This window comes from Thunnus albacares, chromosome 15 (genome assembly GCF_914725855.1).
Source record: "Thunnus albacares chromosome 15, fThuAlb1.1, whole genome shotgun sequence".
NCBI classification, from domain to species: Eukaryota; Metazoa; Chordata; class Actinopteri; order Scombriformes; family Scombridae; genus Thunnus; species Thunnus albacares.
In genome coordinates, this window is record NC_058120.1 from 14,661,688 (window position 1) to 14,680,754 (window position 19,067).

Here is a 19,067-nt window from a genome sequence, read left to right on the forward strand (position 1 = left end):
AGAGCAATTGTTCTACTGTAGGAACTAAATACGACACATAAACAATACGGTATTTAACCTCCATTATCTCACTTCTCATCTACAGTATAATCTTGTTTCGCACTCTTTGGCACAAAAAAGTCACAACTTATTTCCACTGTATTTGCATACAGTTGGCGAAAGGAGAGAATCACCTGAAATTAGTGCTTATTATAAAAATGTTCATATTGTGCTCACTAAATTTGTAAGCAAGGTAAAATTCAGAACCATCTCTCTCTCACAGCTCCTTTAATCATCTGGCGCACAGCCAATGGAGGGCACTTCAACCAACACTTATCAAAGCTGTTCCTGTCTCTGCTATCAGTAACATATGGAAGCATCTGTACATCCAGCTGAGCTCACAGCCGGTGGAAGGTGGAGGGCACAGACTGCACACAGAACTGGAAGAGTCTCTTACTAAGGATGACGCTGGCGCAGATCAGCGCAATGCCGCTCGCAATGGTGGAGGTCACGACCGCCAGGATCAACGTCGTGGACATCTGGCCCTGTGGAGCCGGGCCTTGGGGAGTTGCTGGAAGAAAAGATGATTGAATAATATGCTTAATAGAGTGTAGAGTTATTTTTTTTGGATGGAAATAATTTTAAGGGATTATGGTGTGACATAAAAATTAAAGCTCTATCAAATAATAGCAACAATTCAAAAGAAAAAAACAGTAGAAATGCTGCTGTTGTAAACAGTTTTTTTGGATGTATTTCCGTACCTACAGCACCGATACATGTAACGTTGTCGCTGGCTAGGACGTCGTCACCGTGGCAAAGACACAGGATAAGGTGAGTGTCTTCCTCTCGTTTGCAGCTCTGCGTCTGACAGTGGCTGCAGTTCAGCTGCACCTTGATCTCACACTCGCCGTGACTCTCCATGGCTAAGAGAAACAACACACACAAACACATAAACACACGAAAGCAAAGATGCACGGACAAAAATTTGTTAGAGGGAAATCGTTAAATCTATGGAAAACCAAGATAAAACAGATGTTTTACATTTTCTCCTTGATTGTACTAAGGTATACTTGATTATTATCCCAGAGGGGAACTGGTTTGTGGGGGTACAAAGCATATATGGTGTCATATGGCACACAGGCAGAAGGGAAACAATACAGCAATAAGCAGCACACAACCAGTCTGCAGTGCTTATACAAGTACAGTAACTTAAGAAACTGGCGTTAGTATAAGTGCAAAAACCGTATAAAGCAAAGAACAATACACGATACTTTCAACCACTATGCAGCAGTAGCTATGGATCTGATATAAGTATGTGTGTGATAGATTTTGTGTGCATCTGTGTAAAATAGTATGTATAAAGCAAAACCCCAGTTCTGTAGTATATTTGATTAGCATTAACACAATACATCAGTTTGTAGTTTGTTATTAAGTTACTACATCTAACTTCTGACCTAAACAATGCTCATTTGTTTCTAGACGCAAATTATGAAGAAGAATGTGCTCTATATGTGACATACGTTAAACTTCCATCAGAAGATGGTTTAACTGCATTACGGAAAAACATATTTGCCTGAAAACTCAATTATGATCATTTAAGTTAATCCGTTTTTTTTTCTTTCCCAGATCTCACTTTGAATGTGTTTTAAGTTGCAGAGGCAGCCATTGTGTTTTGAATGCAATGACTGGGAGCACACGCAGTGACAACAACAGTGTCTTTCTCTTGAGAATGTTCGGCGCCGAAGGCAACAGGCTCCATGAGGCTGTGAATTAGTCAACTGCCTTCCTGTTCCTCCCGCTAAATAATGAGAATCAGATGGCCGGTAGTCTCACAGTAAAAAAAAAAAAACACTACATATATCTGTGTGCACTGCGCATGTGTGAGTGTGTAGGCTAACTGCCCAGACAGATAGTTTGGCACAAACAGGTTCAAGCACATGTAAACACACACACTGGTACACGCTGAGGCATTGACTCGATCAATTTCTTGGAGAACAAAGTGCACAGAGAGTGTTTATTTGTTTTAGCCTGTTCACCTACCTCTGTACATATTCTGATTTAATACAACTATATTTGTGTATGTGTGTGTGTATGTGTGAGTGTGTGTACTATTATGTATTACATTATTTGTGTGGATATATGTGGGTGTGTGTATGTATTGTATATGTGTTGTGGGATTTGTTTAGGTGGATTAGATTGACTCTTTTGGTCATATCATGTCATGTGTTTAGACTAGTTTTGGCCATGACCTCCAGGCCAGTTGTGTGTATCTATGTACGTACAGTTTATGTTGTATGTTCTATATATATTTGTCTCAAAAAAAAAAAAAAAAAAATTGAGGGTGTCTTTTTGCTTTGCTTCATCGCAAAGGAATAAAAAACTGTATGCCAATTTTCAATTTCATATTTTTTTCTCCTGATTTTCTATCGAAGTAATTTTGGACTACCAATACTTATGTAGTATAAGTTTATTTGAACTTGTTTTTCCTATTTATCTACAAATTCATCTCTGCGTTTAATTTTTTATTAACCTTCAACGATACTTCCACAGTATTACTCACCACTGATAAGTTGTAACATTCATGGAGATGATGATGGAGTTAAAGTCCCCCTCTACTCAAAAATGTGTTTTTCTTCTTGTTCCTTTAGTTGAATGTTTGAGCTTCACTGTGCAGAATGATGTATGTGCAGAGTTTGACACTAGAAGGCTGTTTTCACATTAATTTGCTGAAGTAGAAAAGTTTCTTTGTGCTCACTGAAAGTCTAAGGTTAAGGCATGTACCTAATGAGCATGACTTGTGACATCACAACTAGTTTGGAGCCAATCGTGGTGCAGTATTCAAGTGTGACTAAAGGTCCACTTAACTCGCCTTTTCTGGGGCTATCAGCTGCATCTCATGGTCTTCATTAGCAGATGGAATTTTGTTATCTTTTTTCTATTCTACTCTTCTTGACACTACTGTACTCTAGCTTGACAAAATAATCTTAACCCAATGTCCACTTACTAACTTTTATACAGAGCTTTCAACTGTATGTCTTCATCAGTGTGCTCTCTTTGCACTTTATTCTATTTTATTCTTCTTTATTCTCATCTGGCCTGGTCATTATTTTACCATTGTCTTCAAATCATCATGATAAGACGTGGTGTGTCAGACTGGGTCTCACCTGCCAGAGGCTGGAGGAAAATCTCTCCCATTGGATGAATGAATGAGATTCCATCCTGACCGTCAGCTGTGACCTCATCCGTCAGTGCAGCGTCTCCTCCTGTCACAGAATTTATGTTGTGAACTCTCCTATCAGTCAGTATTACAAGTGATGTCAAAACCTTCCAATTATAGCAGTTTATGCTTGTCAGTTTGTCGCCACCCGATGAAAAATACCATGTTGCACAAAGCCTTGTCTACCTGTTACCTTGGCAACAGAAAGTTGAAAGATACACAACTGTGATTAAATTAAAGTGATGTTACAATTAACCTCCTCCATCCTGCTGGTTCTGGCTGGCTATTATGTCACTCAAAGATAAGAGAATACAAATGAACAAAAATAAAATGTATAGCTATTATGTACCATTACTATGGCAACAAACTAACAAACTATCCAAACACACTGCAAGACTGTCCTTGATATAACGTTGCAAACTTGGACATGGATGTAAAAGTGACTATTATGCCCCACAAATTTTTTTTTCAGTTAATAATGTGAAATTTCTCACAAAAGTTGTCAAGAATGAGCAACCAAATGTAAGTATGATTCAGACAAAAACGGGTAAATCTTTTAAGAAAGACAGAGATGTCACAAAAGGGATAAATACTCGTCTTTAAGGAGTTGTAGAGTGTCTGAGACAGAAGATCAATAAGGAGACAGACAGAAGAAAAGACTTGGGTAGACATAAAAGTGATTTCTGTTGTAAGTGCAGGAGGGAAAAATGGTAAATTAATGTCATGTCAAAGCAGAAGATTGTTACCTCTGTACCCTCCTCCCCCTCCTCCGGCTGTGCAGGCCCCGCCCCCACCTCCAAAACCCCCGAAGGTGGACCAGCTTAGTTTGGACAGGGCCAAAGGACACGAGGACCCCCCTTCAGCACCCTCTACCAGAGACTTGCCAGCCCTCAAGTGTGGACTAGGACTGTCTTTCCAGCCTCCACCTCCACCTTCCAGGAAACAAACATGAGCCCAAAATTAAACACTAACATATCCAACATTAGAAGCCTTTGGGGTCATCCACTGCTTGTAACATGTGAGATTTGAAAATTTGATTAGAAACATTAAAAAAGCAGGAAAAAACACATTCTTTGCAAAGTTTGATTGCAGCATGGACAAAAAAATTATTCACCAATTAGAGCTTAATGTGAAGAAATTCTGATTTTTTAGATAGTCTTCACATGGAGTGAACTTCATTCCAACTACTGGAAGTGAGCGGGTAGAGAGAGATGTTGCGGGGGTACTCCAGTAAATTAGAATTGCACTTCCATAAAGATGGGGGATTCACAAGAGGTAGATTTTCTTTAAAATGATGCACAGAGAGGCTGAGAAATCCTTTTAGTTCCTATCGGTCCATCTCCAAAAATGCATGATCCTACACTTCCCATAAGGCAACTTGACAGTGTTCTTTCAGCGAAAACCAATGTCTGTCAAACTTCAAGTCTCCAGTTTGTAATGCAGGCTTTCGATTATAAATAAAGTCGCTTGAATCACTTGAATAATTTTCTTAGATTTGACGAAATTGCCTCCACAGCCACAAAAGACATTATGCAGCTATTTTCACAGTCTGATTAGTTCACCTCAAAAGGTTTCATTGAGACTGTTTACAGTCTGGGCGGCAATGATTACTGTGTCATGAACGGTGAAAGGGCCAAAGCCGACAGTCGCCAGTAGTTTTTGCTGTGCGTCTGGCTCCAAGCAGGTTAAATTGGCGGTGGAAGCATTCAGTGAGAGAGAGAGAGAGAGAGAGAGAGAGAGAGAGAGAGGGAGAGGGAGAGAGAGAGAGCTGTTCGGGTTCAGCTTGTTGTGTTAGTTATCAGGAAGTCTCAATGAAGGTAAGATTTTTCAAGGAAAGTGGAGCTCAGTCTTGTTGAACATGGTGAAGTAAGATATGCAGCATAGCAGCAATAAAAGCAGAACTCATGATGTGTCCAGCAGTTTTTGTTGTGTTGTCTTATGTAATTTGTATATTTAAAGACAGGTTGTGGGCAGACATGAGAGGATAATCAGTAAAGCCTGGTCCACTCAGTCTCTCTCTGTCACACGAGAACACAAGTCTTTGTTGTTTTTGCCTTTTGTTTAACAGCACACAACATGTCAACACTTTTCAGTAATCCACTCACACTGATGTCACTTACAAACTAATACTATTGGTGAATAGCAGCTTTTTTAGCAGATGACATTAAACTTTTGAATGTCAGTCCCAGACTATGTTAAAGTTGTGTGTTGGAGAGCAAGGATACAAGAGAAGAGCATGTATGGTCATCACAGTACAGTGAATCAACATGTTAGATCCACAGGTGATCAAGGCCTCCAGTCAACGCTGATGAGCATAAAAGCAGATTTTAAATGAATCGCAGACGTGCAGCGGGAGCCATTAATCCTTTGCAAATTTTGCAAATTCTTTAAATCCCCACCTGTGATTTTTAATGACATACACGTTTACTGAAGCTCTACATTCATGTGTTTTGCAGGATGACCGGTTTCAACACCCCCAGACACAGTTCACAAATACACACCAGCAAATACGCAACTCGCACAAACACGCATAAACACACACACTGTTAAGAGGTACATATTTCCCCTGACACTCAGATCTTTATCTAAACAGTCCCACAGAGGTCTCAATGAGATGAGCTGATAGATGGTCTGTGTTGAGACTCCACGGGTCAGAGAGGATTTACCAAGAACGTTCCAGCAGGCATTTCCAGGAGCAAAGAGAGACCTCTCTGCCATATATGTACTGCTGCAAAGGTCAAGACCTGTCAGGCAACTAAAAATATAATCCACATAGATCCCATTATCCACAGGACAAACACATCCTGCTGTGTGAGAGCATGCACGCATGCCAATGTGTGCTGCTTCGACTGTGTGTGTGTGTGTGTGTGTGTGTGTGTGTCTGTGTGTATATATAAAGAGCAAACAAATCCTCTCGTGGCCTTCAACCAACGTGTCCTGATGTGCAGGATTTAACGCTACTTTTAACAGAAATGAAGAACATGTTTTCAGTTATAAACAACAGTTCAAGCTCACTTAGTTTCAAGGAGAAAAATAACAGAACATGACCAAAAAAATAGCAACCATCTTTCAGTGTCATTTTATGTATAATTTATACTGTACGTAATGTGTTATTTAATGTTTTATTCTGTTCTTTCTTTCGTGCTGCCCATACTCCATCAAGTGTCAGTAAAACAGTCTTTATTTTAACCATTATGTAAACACCAATAACTCATGCACCTACAATGAAAAATGAAATTTCTTCTCACTTTTGCAGCATTTATATGAACCTGTTGCCCTAAACCTCCTCAAGTCAGAATGATTTGGAGGGTTTTAAGAGGTACAACAAATATTGTATATACTAAACTAAAACTATATATACAGTATACTGAAAAAACACAGTTTTCATCTTTAAATATATATTTTTTGTGCAATATTCAATGTATGCTGTTCTCAAGGTATACTCCACAAAAAATGTCCAGTTTATTGCTTAAGAGGTAAACTTAATGCCATTTTGCACCATCAACAGTTTTCATTAGAACTACTTTATTAAAGAAATAGTCCCTATGAAAGCTTTTGACCACATGTTCTGTACATCCGGATTAACATGAACACTGATTCTGAAAAGTAATTTTTCATTGTTGTAAGCACTAAACGTAAGATTCCATTTACCTGCATTGTATTAGAGAGGAAGGAGTAATCTCAAAGACAGATATCTCAAAACCTGGGCACATAAAAATGAAACTACCTGCATGGCGAGACACCACTACAGGTAAATGAGAAAATATATGTTTTTGTAGTTTGCATTGGTAACAATATAACTTATATTGAAGTACCTGCAGCGCCGGTTTGACCGTTGGTACTGGGAGCTATGGTGCTATTTTCGTACTGCTCCAGTGGTATCTGGTCCAGACTGGACTCCGGGTCTTCCAGGTAGGCATTTCCTCCTCCACCAGCCGCAATCAGCAAAGGAACCAGCTCACTGCCCTCCATCTGGCAGCACAGCATCACAGTAAATCTCATTCATTTGAGGCCTTTTCAACTATTAACATGCTTAGCGTTGCATGCATACATCCTTTACTGCAAATGGGAAAGCATTAGAGTTTTGCAAGGCATAAGTCTCAGCAGGGCAAATTAGAGCAAATTGAACGTGACCCAGGAAAGCTCCATTTTATTATAGATGGCAGATCGTAATGGACGAAAACCTTCTTTTCTTTCTTTTTTCTGCAAATTATATGATAGAGTTGCTTTTCCATCTCTAGTATATGTCCAATCTACATTTAAACCTGTGGATTAGAGTGTAAGATACCGTTGAATCGTTTCAGTATGCCCACAGACATTCAGTATGTAGACTTAACCTTTACAAGGTATGACACAGGCACACAGTAGCAAAACACAATATCGGAACAACACAGAATTAAGTATTTGCTTTCACCTTAAAGATGTAGGTAGCTCCCCCTCCTCCACCTCCTCCTCCAGCCCACTCTGAGCCCGCCCCTCCCCTGAGGTCGTCTTCAATCACCGACGACTCTCCCAGGCAGATCTTCTGGGTGTGGGGATTTCTCTGCACCAAAGGAAGAAGGAGAGTCAAGCTTCAGAGAAAAGCCATCTTCACACACAAAAAAATGAATCCAGCAGGCAAGAAATTTTTTTATCTAGGTCATCCTCTCTCTGGCAAAAGATATCCCACCGGGACATCAAACACATCAACGAATCCATCCAGCCTGTCTTCGCGCTCACCCTACTCACCCCTGGGCATGCGTCCTCTCCCTGGTGGCCCACCAAGATGTAAAGTATGTCTCCTTTCTCCAGAGGAAATATGGCAGATATGAAGACCCCATGGTTGCGTTTGTTGTGGTTTTTGGCTCCTTTCCCTCCTGCAGCCCCATAGGCAGAGATCCTGAGGGAGATCATTGCACCGTGAGGGGATTAAATGCTGTGACTGAGAGAAATTGCTTTCTGGCCCAGGCTCCACAGTATATATCATACTGGATACACTGCAGTATACTTGAGAAAACAGTTATAGACATCTATCAGAACTCACAAATCAGGAGACACAATCACCTGTGGTTTTATAAAGATTTCCTTTGACCATAAAGACGCCCTGTGTTGATATTGGCAGAGACTACAGTGTAATTTAGCCAGAGTAATTTAACACCCTGTAAATCCCATGATTAATCTTGCCACTTTCCTGTTCTCACATCCTGTGTCGTGAGTGTGGTAATGAGGTCCCACGACTGGCTCTGCAAAGACAATCAAATTGCTTTACGTCTTGATTTGGCAGGACAATAATCAGTTACACTGAGCATGGCCAGAACAATTTATTCCCCAAGCTTGCAGTCGCACCTCTAAATTGTCACTTAGCCCAGCTGTCTGAGTCACACAACAGTATAAACGTATGTGGGTTTGTATCGTCATGGATGACATTCATAAAGACTAACTCTTTCTCTTAAAATAGTACTCCACCGATTTAGCACTGCACTCCAATGGACTTCTGACTCAAAATCAATGCAGCAGAAACAGATATATTTTTTATTCAATGTGTTTTTCTTCCTTGTCAAAAATTGGAGTCTATAGTTCCCAAAATGCAACAAGATCAGTTCAGAAATTTGGGTGTGTTATGCTAGTAGCGGCTAATGTAGCCTTGACCTTCTAGACTCAAGCAGCTGCAGACATGAGGGCCATGCTCCAGACATCTGTTAACTTTCTAACTCCACATCCTCAGATTTTTTTTCCATTTTCAAACTTGTAGTCTTCAGCCCCAACCCAAACCACAAAAGGCTTTATACAACTTTTTTTTATATAAGTAGTAATACTCCCCAAGACCTGTAAACAGATTACAAAGACAGGGGTAACTTTAACCTTAAATCTCACATAGATGAACATCAAATCCCTGCACTCTATTACTTACAGGTATCTGTTAGTAGCAGGAACCCTCCATATTTGGACTCCTTTCAAGGGGCCTTCCTTTCCCACAGTAACGCTGACATTTTTGTTCCTGTAGGTACTGTCACACTGGGCCTGGGTCGGACCATAGGGTCCACTGGCACCACATGAGTTAAACCACCATGTCATCAAAGAAACCTCTAGAAAAATGGAAACAAAAGAAAAAAACACTGTGGGTGGAAGTATGCAAAGAATAAAGTACACAAAGAAATAAGTCCTGTTCTGTGAGTGTCACACAATAAAGATTAACAATTGAACATCGGAGCAAAGAAACACACATATGGCGTCTAGGACGGTCACTAGAAACTGCATGAATAACCTGGTATGTGAGTGCTGAATGCAGAATGGATTAAACGCTTCTGGTCGGTTGATTCAGTAGATAAAGCCTCAAGCCGCAAGGGAAATTGCGACTGTCCACAACATGGTATGTAAATTCTGCATGCAGAATGGATTAAAAATGACACGATAGACAAGGGACGCTTTGGAAATTTACAAGGTAACCAAGGTAACTACCTGAGGCTGAAGGCTCTGGAAGGGGGCTTAAGAAATCCTCCAAGTCAGCCATGGGCAGGAGAGAGTTGAGATCTGAGGAGAGGCAGAGAAAGGTGGGAGGAAAGAGAGAAAAGGAGTCACATTCATCCACCTGCATCATCAAAGATCAATGGAAATTAAAGAATTTTAATTAAGTAAAATGGATGGATTTCCTTAGACAAAGAAGCATTTATTTCCTTTACATTTATCAGTCAGTCAATGTACCTTCTGTAAAAGCTGACAGTTACAGGTTAGTGTTGTTCTCACTTTTCCCAACCCTAGACCTGAGGTTCAATGTGCTGTCCTTTAGCAGACCCCTTCCTGAAACCAATTCAGTATTGTTGAATTTGCATGAGCCAGCACAGAGAGAGGACATAAATGTTTAATTTACGTTATGGCTTACTGAAGTTACTCCAGGACCCTGAAGTGACCCTGATATCAGTTAGAAAATGTTGTGATCTTACCCAACTGGAGCTAAGCTACAGTCATAAACCACTGAAAATCAGCCTTCCCTTCAATGAAACACAAACAAAAACAGACTTATCCCTTTAATCGCAATTCACACGTGTGTATCAACTCTAATACCACACTAAATACTAAAATTCATCACTTAGCATTCAGTAGAGGGTTTTTGAAAAGTCTTCACATAATTCTGAGAGTAAAAAACCAAAGTATAATGACAATAACACAGGAATGTTGGCTCATATTTTTACTGCTGTATTGTGGTAATGCATTTGTAGCAAAGCCTTTAATGTTGGTAACCCTCATGTCACAGCCAGTAAAAGAAACAAACCACTGCAGCTCTGAACGAAAGACAGCAGTCGTCAAGCAGTTAAGTCATCTGTAAGTCTCAACATTCAAGGACTCTCTGTGCTCCTCGACTCCATATTTCAGTCAGCAACAGTTTGATTCCATCAGGTGTATGTACAGATCATTTCAAGGAATGAGGGGAGAAGAAATCCAGGACTGCAAACTCAGAGATAATGATATAGAATTTCAACACTTATCACTGAGGCCAGTGGTGGAAGAAGTATTCATATCCTTTACTTAAGTAAAAGTACCAACACAGCAATGTAAAAATACTTCATTACAAGTAAAAGTCCTACATGAAAAATCCTACTTGAGTAAAAGTACATAAGTATTATCAGCTTGATGTAGTTAAAGTATTGTAGTAAAAGTAGTGGTTTGGTCCCTCTGACTGATATATTATTATATATGACATCACTAGATTATTAATACTGAGGCATTGGTGGGTAAGCAGCATGTTACTGTTGTAACTGCTGGAGGTGGAGCTAGTTTCAACTACTTTATATACAGATAACTGGTTTAGTCCGGTGGTTCTCAACCTAGGGGTCGGGTCCCTCCAAAGGGATGAGATGATTAATGGGAGAAGAAAGAAGAAAAAACAAAGTTCTGATACACAAATCTGTTTTCAGTTTTTTGACTTCTTCCTCTAATCTTTGATTTTTGGTGAATATTGGATCATTTGAATATTTATTGAAATGAAACCATGTGAAAAATCACTATTTGATGGAGCTGTTAACAATTCATCCAAAGGTTACACACACTCCCTTTACAACTCGTGTGACCTCTAACTTACATGGTTATTAACTCCTAAACTGAGGTGGCCAAAGAGATTTCTTGACTTAGACTTAACAGACCAAAAAGCCATTAACTGTGACTTAACTGTGTCCAGCATATCATGGTGATGTGTTAGCAGCAGCTTACCTGTATCAAAGCAGGCTGCTCCAATTGCAATATCATCAAGAGCAATGTCAGCATTGGAGCCTTGTCCCCACATAGCTGTCACCTTAATATGGAACCTGGGGCAAAACACATACCATTTGTGTATTCAGAGAATCATAGTTTTGTCTTTATGTCTACTTTTGTCTCATGGCAACAGGAGATAAATCCTGTAAATGTATAATCACAGCTTGTAGTAGAGAATGGGTCAAAATGCTTCAAGATGATTACACATTTCTTAGATGAAAGCAGCAATTTTTGTCTTTCCCATCATCAATCTAAAAGATGTACTCATCCTCAACCTCCTCACCATGATTGTAAAATTGCTGCTTGAGAACAGGAAAATAAAGGAAATTAATATGACAGAGCCTGATGTGAAAGAACTTTTGTTTCTGAGGGATTGGGAAGGAAAAGAGGTGAGTTAAGTTGAACAGCAGTTCTTTTAAGGCACAAGAGACCGTTCCTGATTCTCATTTGTTACATAATTGTCTGCTCCTCTACCCTTTTGCTCTCCTATTACATACTCATGATGAAGGCCAGTCAGCTGCAGGGCAACATCTTCCCAGTCGTCTGTCCACGGACCATTTCGCTCCCAGACCAGTGGCGTGGTGGCGCTCTCATTCTCTTCTATAGCCACCAACAGTGAACCATTAAAGTCTCCAAACAGGTACAAAGAAAAACGCATCTGCACAGATAAACACAATTTCAGGAAATAGTTAGAACACTGACAAAATCTTTTGTTGAAGAACAGCCTCACAAGAGAATAAAAATACCTAAAGGAATTATTTAGCTACTATATAACTGACCTGGCAGGCATTAGTGGAGACTGGAGGAGGGAAAGAGGAGCTCCGAATGGACGCCTCTTGAAGGGAATTACTCTCTCTCACCTGCAGAAACAGGAAGTGCCCTGCAGGGTGCACAGTAAAAGTGACAGCAAAAAGCTTAATGGGTCATACTGTACAACAAATTGCCAAGAAAACAATGATATTGGAGACAGAGGAATAGTTTGAATACTTTATGTTGTACTTGTATGTTGTACATACATTTTGACTGTACACAGAGGGATGAAGGCAGTTAGTAGCAGAGGGTTAAATATAAACCCATCTTGAGCTCTGCTAACACAAATATGTTCTGAAGCTGGATTTAAATGATCCATATGAACTCTTCAAGGTCATGTGGTATAACTTCATATGGTATTAATCTCACAAGGCTTACCTATTATTAGCTGGGTCTAGAAAGAACAATAAATGAAAAACCTGTGTGATGTGTTTTGACACTTGGCAATGTGAGATTTGTGGTCAGAAAATTGATTAAATATTGAGTTTTTAACTTCTATCTCTCCACACCACATTAATATATCATCAAATAAATTAAGGGTAAGAAGTGTTAATATGTTTCACATGTACACACACATGCACACACACACACTGCCAACCTTGTGTAGTCTGCAGAGTGACTCCCTGCATGTCTTCGTTCTCCAGGAGTTTGTCTCCAGCGACCCTCCTCCAGGCCGATTGCTGGTTGGACACGGACCAACCACATGCATCCCATTCAAATGAGCAGTGTGAGCCAAACGGAAGAGCACCTGAGGAAGATGCAGATCATTATCATATTTTACTGAAACAGAGATTACAGCTGTTAAGAAATCCATCTATTCCCCTCGAATCTTAATTCCCTGATGTAAGACAAGGAAAAAGAGCAGTACCATATTTTTGATTGTGTAAAATGTACAGAAGTTACGTGTGTTAGTCGGTCACATGATCAATATCTATTTTATCTCTGAAAGACAGCTTATGTGTCTAGTCTGGTTGCAGGAGGAACTGTCAATTGTGAAAAAACACACCTTCCAACCACTCCAAAGCTGTCTTATTTACATGTTGTATCATGTTAGCTAGCATGCTAGTCACCAATACATCCAAAAGTCACTGGGTTAATATGGTAAGTTACAGCGTCATAATGAAGCTAATGTGCCCCTGATATGAAATGTGTCTAAAACCACTAGGTATATCTGACTTTCTACGTCTACACAGTTTAAAGACATTGTTCTAATATTTTGGGAAATACACTTATTTGTTTTTTTCCTGACAACAATATTAAAAGATGGATAGCAATCATATGTCTGTGTGTTAAGCACAGTGGTGGAAAGTAACAAGAGGTATTTGTATTTTACTTGTTTCCATTTTATGCTACTTTATACTTCCACTCCACTACATTTCAGAGGGAAATATTGTTCTTTCTGCTCCACTACATTTATTTAACAGCTTTAGTTACTTTCCAGATGAAGATTTGACACAATGGATAATACAACAAGCTTTTAAAATACAACACATTGTCAAAGATAAAATCATTTCAGATGTTGAACATGGTTGTTGTGGTGGTTAACAGCTCCACCAAATAGTGATTTTTCCCTCTAAACGTCTCACATGGTTTCATTTCAATAAATGTTCAAATGATCCAATATTTCACCAAAAATCAAAGATTAGAGAAAAAACTGAAAACAGTGTTTTTTCTTCTTCCCTCTCCCATTAATCATCTCACAACCCCATTGATTTATCTGGTGACCCTTTGAAGGGGCCCAACCCCTAGGTTGTGAACCACTGGACTAAACAAGCTGACTGTATATAAAGTAGTTGAAACTAGCTCCACCTCCAGCAGCTACAACAGTAACATGCTGCTTACACACTGATGCTTCAGTATTAATAATCTAATGATGTTATATATAATAATACATCGGTCAGAGGGACCAAACCACTACTTTTACTGCAATCCTTTAACTACATCAAGCTGATAATACTTGTACTGTACTTTTACTTAAGTACTGATTAAGCATGGATCCAGAGCTGGGAGCTGGTTAGCCCAGCTTAGCAGGCTAATGGGAGGTATAGGCATATTTTTTCATTTTAGTGAGGCTTGCAGGTTCCTACTACTTCCAGTCCTTATGCTAATAAGCTAGTTCACCTGACAACATGAGAACGGTGTCGATCTTCTCATATTAAATAAATATATATATTATATATAAATATATCATATTACATTTTTCACATGATTCGAATGTTATCACCCAATTGCATGGGTGTTATCAGGGGTTATCAGCCTCACAGATATGAGTTAGAAGGGGCCTGCTACACCTACAACCTAGGTTCAGAAGGGCATTATCGTCCATTATCCATCCATCTATTATCATCCATCTAGCGGCCGTAGTAATTATGACCCGGGGAAGTGACGTAGTTCAGATCACGTCAATATAAGATGACTTTATAGGATGATTTTTCCCTTGTTAGGAAGAGAAGGCGGGTTGGCTGGTGGAAGGCTAGATGAACCTACAAGTTGCAGGCAAGAGACAACAGTTCCAGACCACTGTTTGCCTCTGTTGGGACATTTTTACCACATTTTACTGCCGTTTAACCTGACATTTTTACTGCATTTTACTGTTGCCACATTTAACCACGTCTCAGTCGATCACTTTAACCCAAATCATAATCTTTCCCTAACCCTAACCAAGTGGTTATTGTGCCTAAACCTAACTAGACCTTAACCACAGCGTTGTCACACAACAAAACATAACGTAACGTAGCAGCATATTACCAACTGGTAGGTGCCACGGTCCTAATCCAGTGGGCTGATATGCACCTACTAGTAGGTGTAGCAGGTCTCTTCTAACCCATATCTGTGAGGCTGATAACAACCAATGACACACATTCAATCAAGTGATAACATCCAAAAGAGGTGAGTTTTTTTCATCTCATTTTGGATAAGATGGCAAAAAAGCATTATATAAAATGTTGGAGTGTCCCTTTGACATCACAAAAAGAGTATTTTATGAGCACTCACACAGGATAGATTTTACTGGTGGGCCATTGAAGAAATTACACCACCATTGTGACCCAGGTCTTTTCCCCCCGGGGATCCACAACTCAAGGACTCTAAATAGCCCTGACTACATTGATTTCATTACTGAGTGAAGCGAGGCCTTTTGATTCTGTATGGTGAAGTGTTTTTCTTTGCACTGGATGATTAATGTTTTCTAAGAGAAGGGAGAAAGCTTGTTGCATTTGGGACTGAAGTGGGAGGAAATTAAAGGTATTGATTGACTGTTTGAAAACACGCTTTTTTTTCCCTCAGCAGCATTTTTTTTTCAAATCTGGGATTTCAAAACATGAATAAATCCATGAGGATAATAAATTGTTGAATATCTCATATTTGGACATCTTAAAGGCATGATTTCAAGAGAAAACTGTCAGAAAATGAAGGATAATTATTTCCAGCTAATGAGACACTAGCTGATAGGAACACTTGGATTGAATTATCCATGGACTGAAGAATGGCCATATAATAGTTACTTTCTGCATTTTAGATATAATGTGTGGGCAACGGAGGCCCTTGGCTGGTTGAATAATCTGGTACCTCGGGTCAACGGATTAAAAATTTATCATGGATTTAAACTTTAACAGCTAATGCAAATGGATTACAGCCTGCAAGTAGCCCCACATTCTGCCTTAGGACTGCTGCACTGCTGGTCTCACTTAACTCTCTACCCACAAACACCAAAACTAAAGCACTAACACATTCAAACCTAATTGTTTTTTCATATTGTTCTCCCACTCCCGCTCTCAGAAATCTAACAGTGCAGATCATTGTAGAAGGGGAAACCTCTAAAGGCAACTGCAGAAGTGCATTTTTAAGTTATTACTTATCGAAATTCACAATCTTGATTTCACTCAAAGCAGCAGCCTTTACTGCATTTAGTTATTTTTTTAAAAGAAAAGGCAAAACCTCACCACAGATGAAGCCCTCGTCCTCTCCTAAAGGACAGTCAGTGTGGAAATTGCACACTTGGCTCTGGTCGATGCAGCCTCCTGAGTTTTCACAGTGGAAAGATTCCCCACAATCCACATCCAGCTCGATGTCCTGGTGTTCTGAATCCCAGCAATCACACAGCAGTCATTATTCAACGCAGTAATCACACATCCTTTATATCATAGAGAACCAACTCTAACCCACTGAAATACATATTTCCATATTTAGAAGTCATTTAAGCATGTCTCTTTAAAAGAATAGCTATACATTTTTGGAAATATGCTTATTTGTTTCTTGGCAGAGAATAAGATGAGCAGATCAATACCACTCTCATCTCTGAACAGTAAATATGAAGTTATAACCAGCAGGTAGTTAGCTTAGCTAAAAACTGAAAACTGGGGGAAACAGCTAGCTTGATTCTGTCCAAAGGTAACAAAATCCACCTCCCAGCACCTTTAAAGCTCACTAATGAACACAATTCATTTGTTTAACCCAAACAAAAACCAAGCTGTAAAGATGACAATTCACCTAACTGGTTGCTGGCCTTATATCTGACGAAAAAATTATTATTGATTTTCTCATCTAACTTTTCACCAGAGAGCGAATAGGTGTATTTCACAGATTGTAAAACTATTGCTTCACACAAGTTAAGCCAACCAACTTGCCAAACAGGTAAGACAATTGTACCTGTTGTAGCAAATCAACTGTAAATAATTTTGTGTGTGATCTGAGTGATTATCTTGACACCAGATCTGATCTCTTAACAATGTCTTATACAGTACTGTGTGCTGATATTCATTCAAAATAATGCATGGGTCACAACTCCAACAATACTTGTAGTATTAGAGGATAATTCCAGTTTATTTCAACCTGGTGTATTTTTCATAAATGTGGCTCTATGTTTCATGCTAACTTGCACAAAACAACATATATCAGGACAAGATGCGCCACACTCCTAAAGCTTTCCAAATAAACACGATTTTTCATGAATCATTTCAAACGCTTTTCTCTGAGTCTGAATGAAAATCCGGGGCAACTTCCATATGGGCTTTTTTATGTGTGTGAGGCCCTGAGTAGCCTGCATTTAGCGTAACTTTATGCTGGAGTAGACGAGATAAAATGCTTCATGCCTGCAAGTTTCTGAATTGCAAGAACAAAATGATGGCACTGTGCGGTACTCATGGACTACCGCTGGACAATGGATGCTTACATGTTGTAATCCCTCACTATCTGTTGTTGCCAGACTTTAAGATGCATTTCGGCTTGTGGCTTTCATCAGGATCAACCTGGGCTTTAATTATGGTGGCATTGTAAAGCTGTGCAAATATTGAGCATAACAACAAAGCCCCTACTGCCAGTAATCACCTTTACATCAAACTGTGGAAATCTTAATAATGAACTTATCTGCTTTCTAAACCAGATGTTCTAAAACGTGTACTACTGTGAACCAGCAGGTTTTAACTGCACAGCTGGTTCCTTCTGTTTGGTCAAAGATGCTTAACTGAAGAAACAACCTTTGAAGTGTTTAGTTTGGACAGAAATCTGTAAATCATAGCTGCAGAGGACAAAATGAACTGACCTGATTCACAGTCTATGAGCTCCAGAGAGTCAAGAGCCACAGTGGCTCCATCTTCACCCACACAGGAAGTGTAGAGTAGAGTCACCTGAAAGGGCTCGTCCACCCGGCCAATCACAGTCTCCAGAACTTCCCACTCAGCCCTGCATCAACCAATCACAAAAAAGTATCTTTTCAAGTCATCTGTAGGAATTCTTACCTTTTTTAATCTTTAAACATGTATCTTTAATAGTGATTTTGGCTTGTATGGATACATTTAAAGTTACTCTATTAAAAGGGGTGAGTAAACATCCATGTACCAGCAATTAGTAAGAGAATTTTATAAAATCCTGCACAGGCAGATGTACCAGCAGCATCCTTTTGCTGTCACTAGGCAACCACAATCACCTGCTGTCAATCACTGAGCTAACATGGTTAATAACATTAGCTAATGTCATTAGCAAACTGAAAAACAAAAAGGTTACCGTGGATGTCAGTTGCAGCTCTCCAAACCTGATGTAGTTTTTTTTATGATATTATTGCTGAAAATGGCTTCAGAAACAGAAACAACCAATATTTTCTACATTTTCCATTTTTATAACACATCTTAGAGAATAAAAAGTGTGCCTCTGCTTGTATCTGTTTGGACATTTAAGACGAGTCACAGTGATTTAGGGCAGACTCAGCTTTATTTTTAATTATTTACAAGTTTCCTTAAAATCCTTTTAAATTAAATACACAAAAACGTCTCTTGAAGCAAAAGTTTGCAAAATTTGAAGTGGAAAAACTGTAGCATAGAGCTTACAATAGTGACATGTAATAAAGAGAAATGAAAATATTTGAACTAAAAACATAATAAATAGTGATTATAGCTGAATTTTGTTTTTTTCAGTCATGACAGGCTGACATTGTAAATGAGGTAATTTTGTGATGATTATTGGAAATAAAGGTACACCCACTGTTGTGTTTTATTAGGATAAAATAAATCCACATCCAGACTGACCTCATAAGACATAAGACATTTTAAGTGTATCATAATAGTTTGTTCATCATGAGAAAAAAAGCAAAAAATACTCACTCCACAGCTTACTACTGAACACATAAACATCTCCGACATATGTGATGATTCTCACACTTAGTCATTGCTTTACTTTAAATATTTATTCCTGGTGTTGTGTAATCACACTGAATACATTCACTTTGCTAAATATCATTTTTGCTGCTGCAATAACCAAATTTCCCTGTGGGCATCACCGTTTCATCTCATATCATATCAACTACTCAGCTCATAGTTCTGATGACGTTGCTTGTAATTAAGAA

General features: G+C 39.1%; 1 protein-coding gene across 1 annotated transcript in view; it reads right to left on the minus strand.

Moving 5' to 3' along the window:
• Positions 1-19,067, minus strand: part of ltk (leukocyte receptor tyrosine kinase) — a 63,472-nt gene that overhangs the window by 12,704 nt on the left and 31,701 nt on the right. Inside the window, exons 5-19 of the mRNA XM_044375252.1 lie at positions 17,772-17,911; positions 16,174-16,311; positions 12,831-12,980; positions 12,202-12,302; positions 11,920-12,080; positions 11,381-11,475; positions 9,635-9,706; positions 9,087-9,261; positions 7,925-8,075; positions 7,611-7,739; positions 7,012-7,168; positions 3,943-4,128; positions 3,144-3,242; positions 741-902; positions 437-550 (exon numbers count right to left, since the gene is read on the minus strand). Coding sequence (XP_044231187.1) covers positions 437-550; positions 741-902; positions 3,144-3,242; positions 3,943-4,128; positions 7,012-7,168; positions 7,611-7,739; positions 7,925-8,075; positions 9,087-9,261; positions 9,635-9,706; positions 11,381-11,475; positions 11,920-12,080; positions 12,202-12,302; positions 12,831-12,980; positions 16,174-16,311; positions 17,772-17,911 — 2,030 coding nt within the window. The remainder of the gene's footprint in view (positions 1-436; positions 551-740; positions 903-3,143; positions 3,243-3,942; positions 4,129-7,011; positions 7,169-7,610; positions 7,740-7,924; positions 8,076-9,086; positions 9,262-9,634; positions 9,707-11,380; positions 11,476-11,919; positions 12,081-12,201; positions 12,303-12,830; positions 12,981-16,173; positions 16,312-17,771; positions 17,912-19,067) is intronic.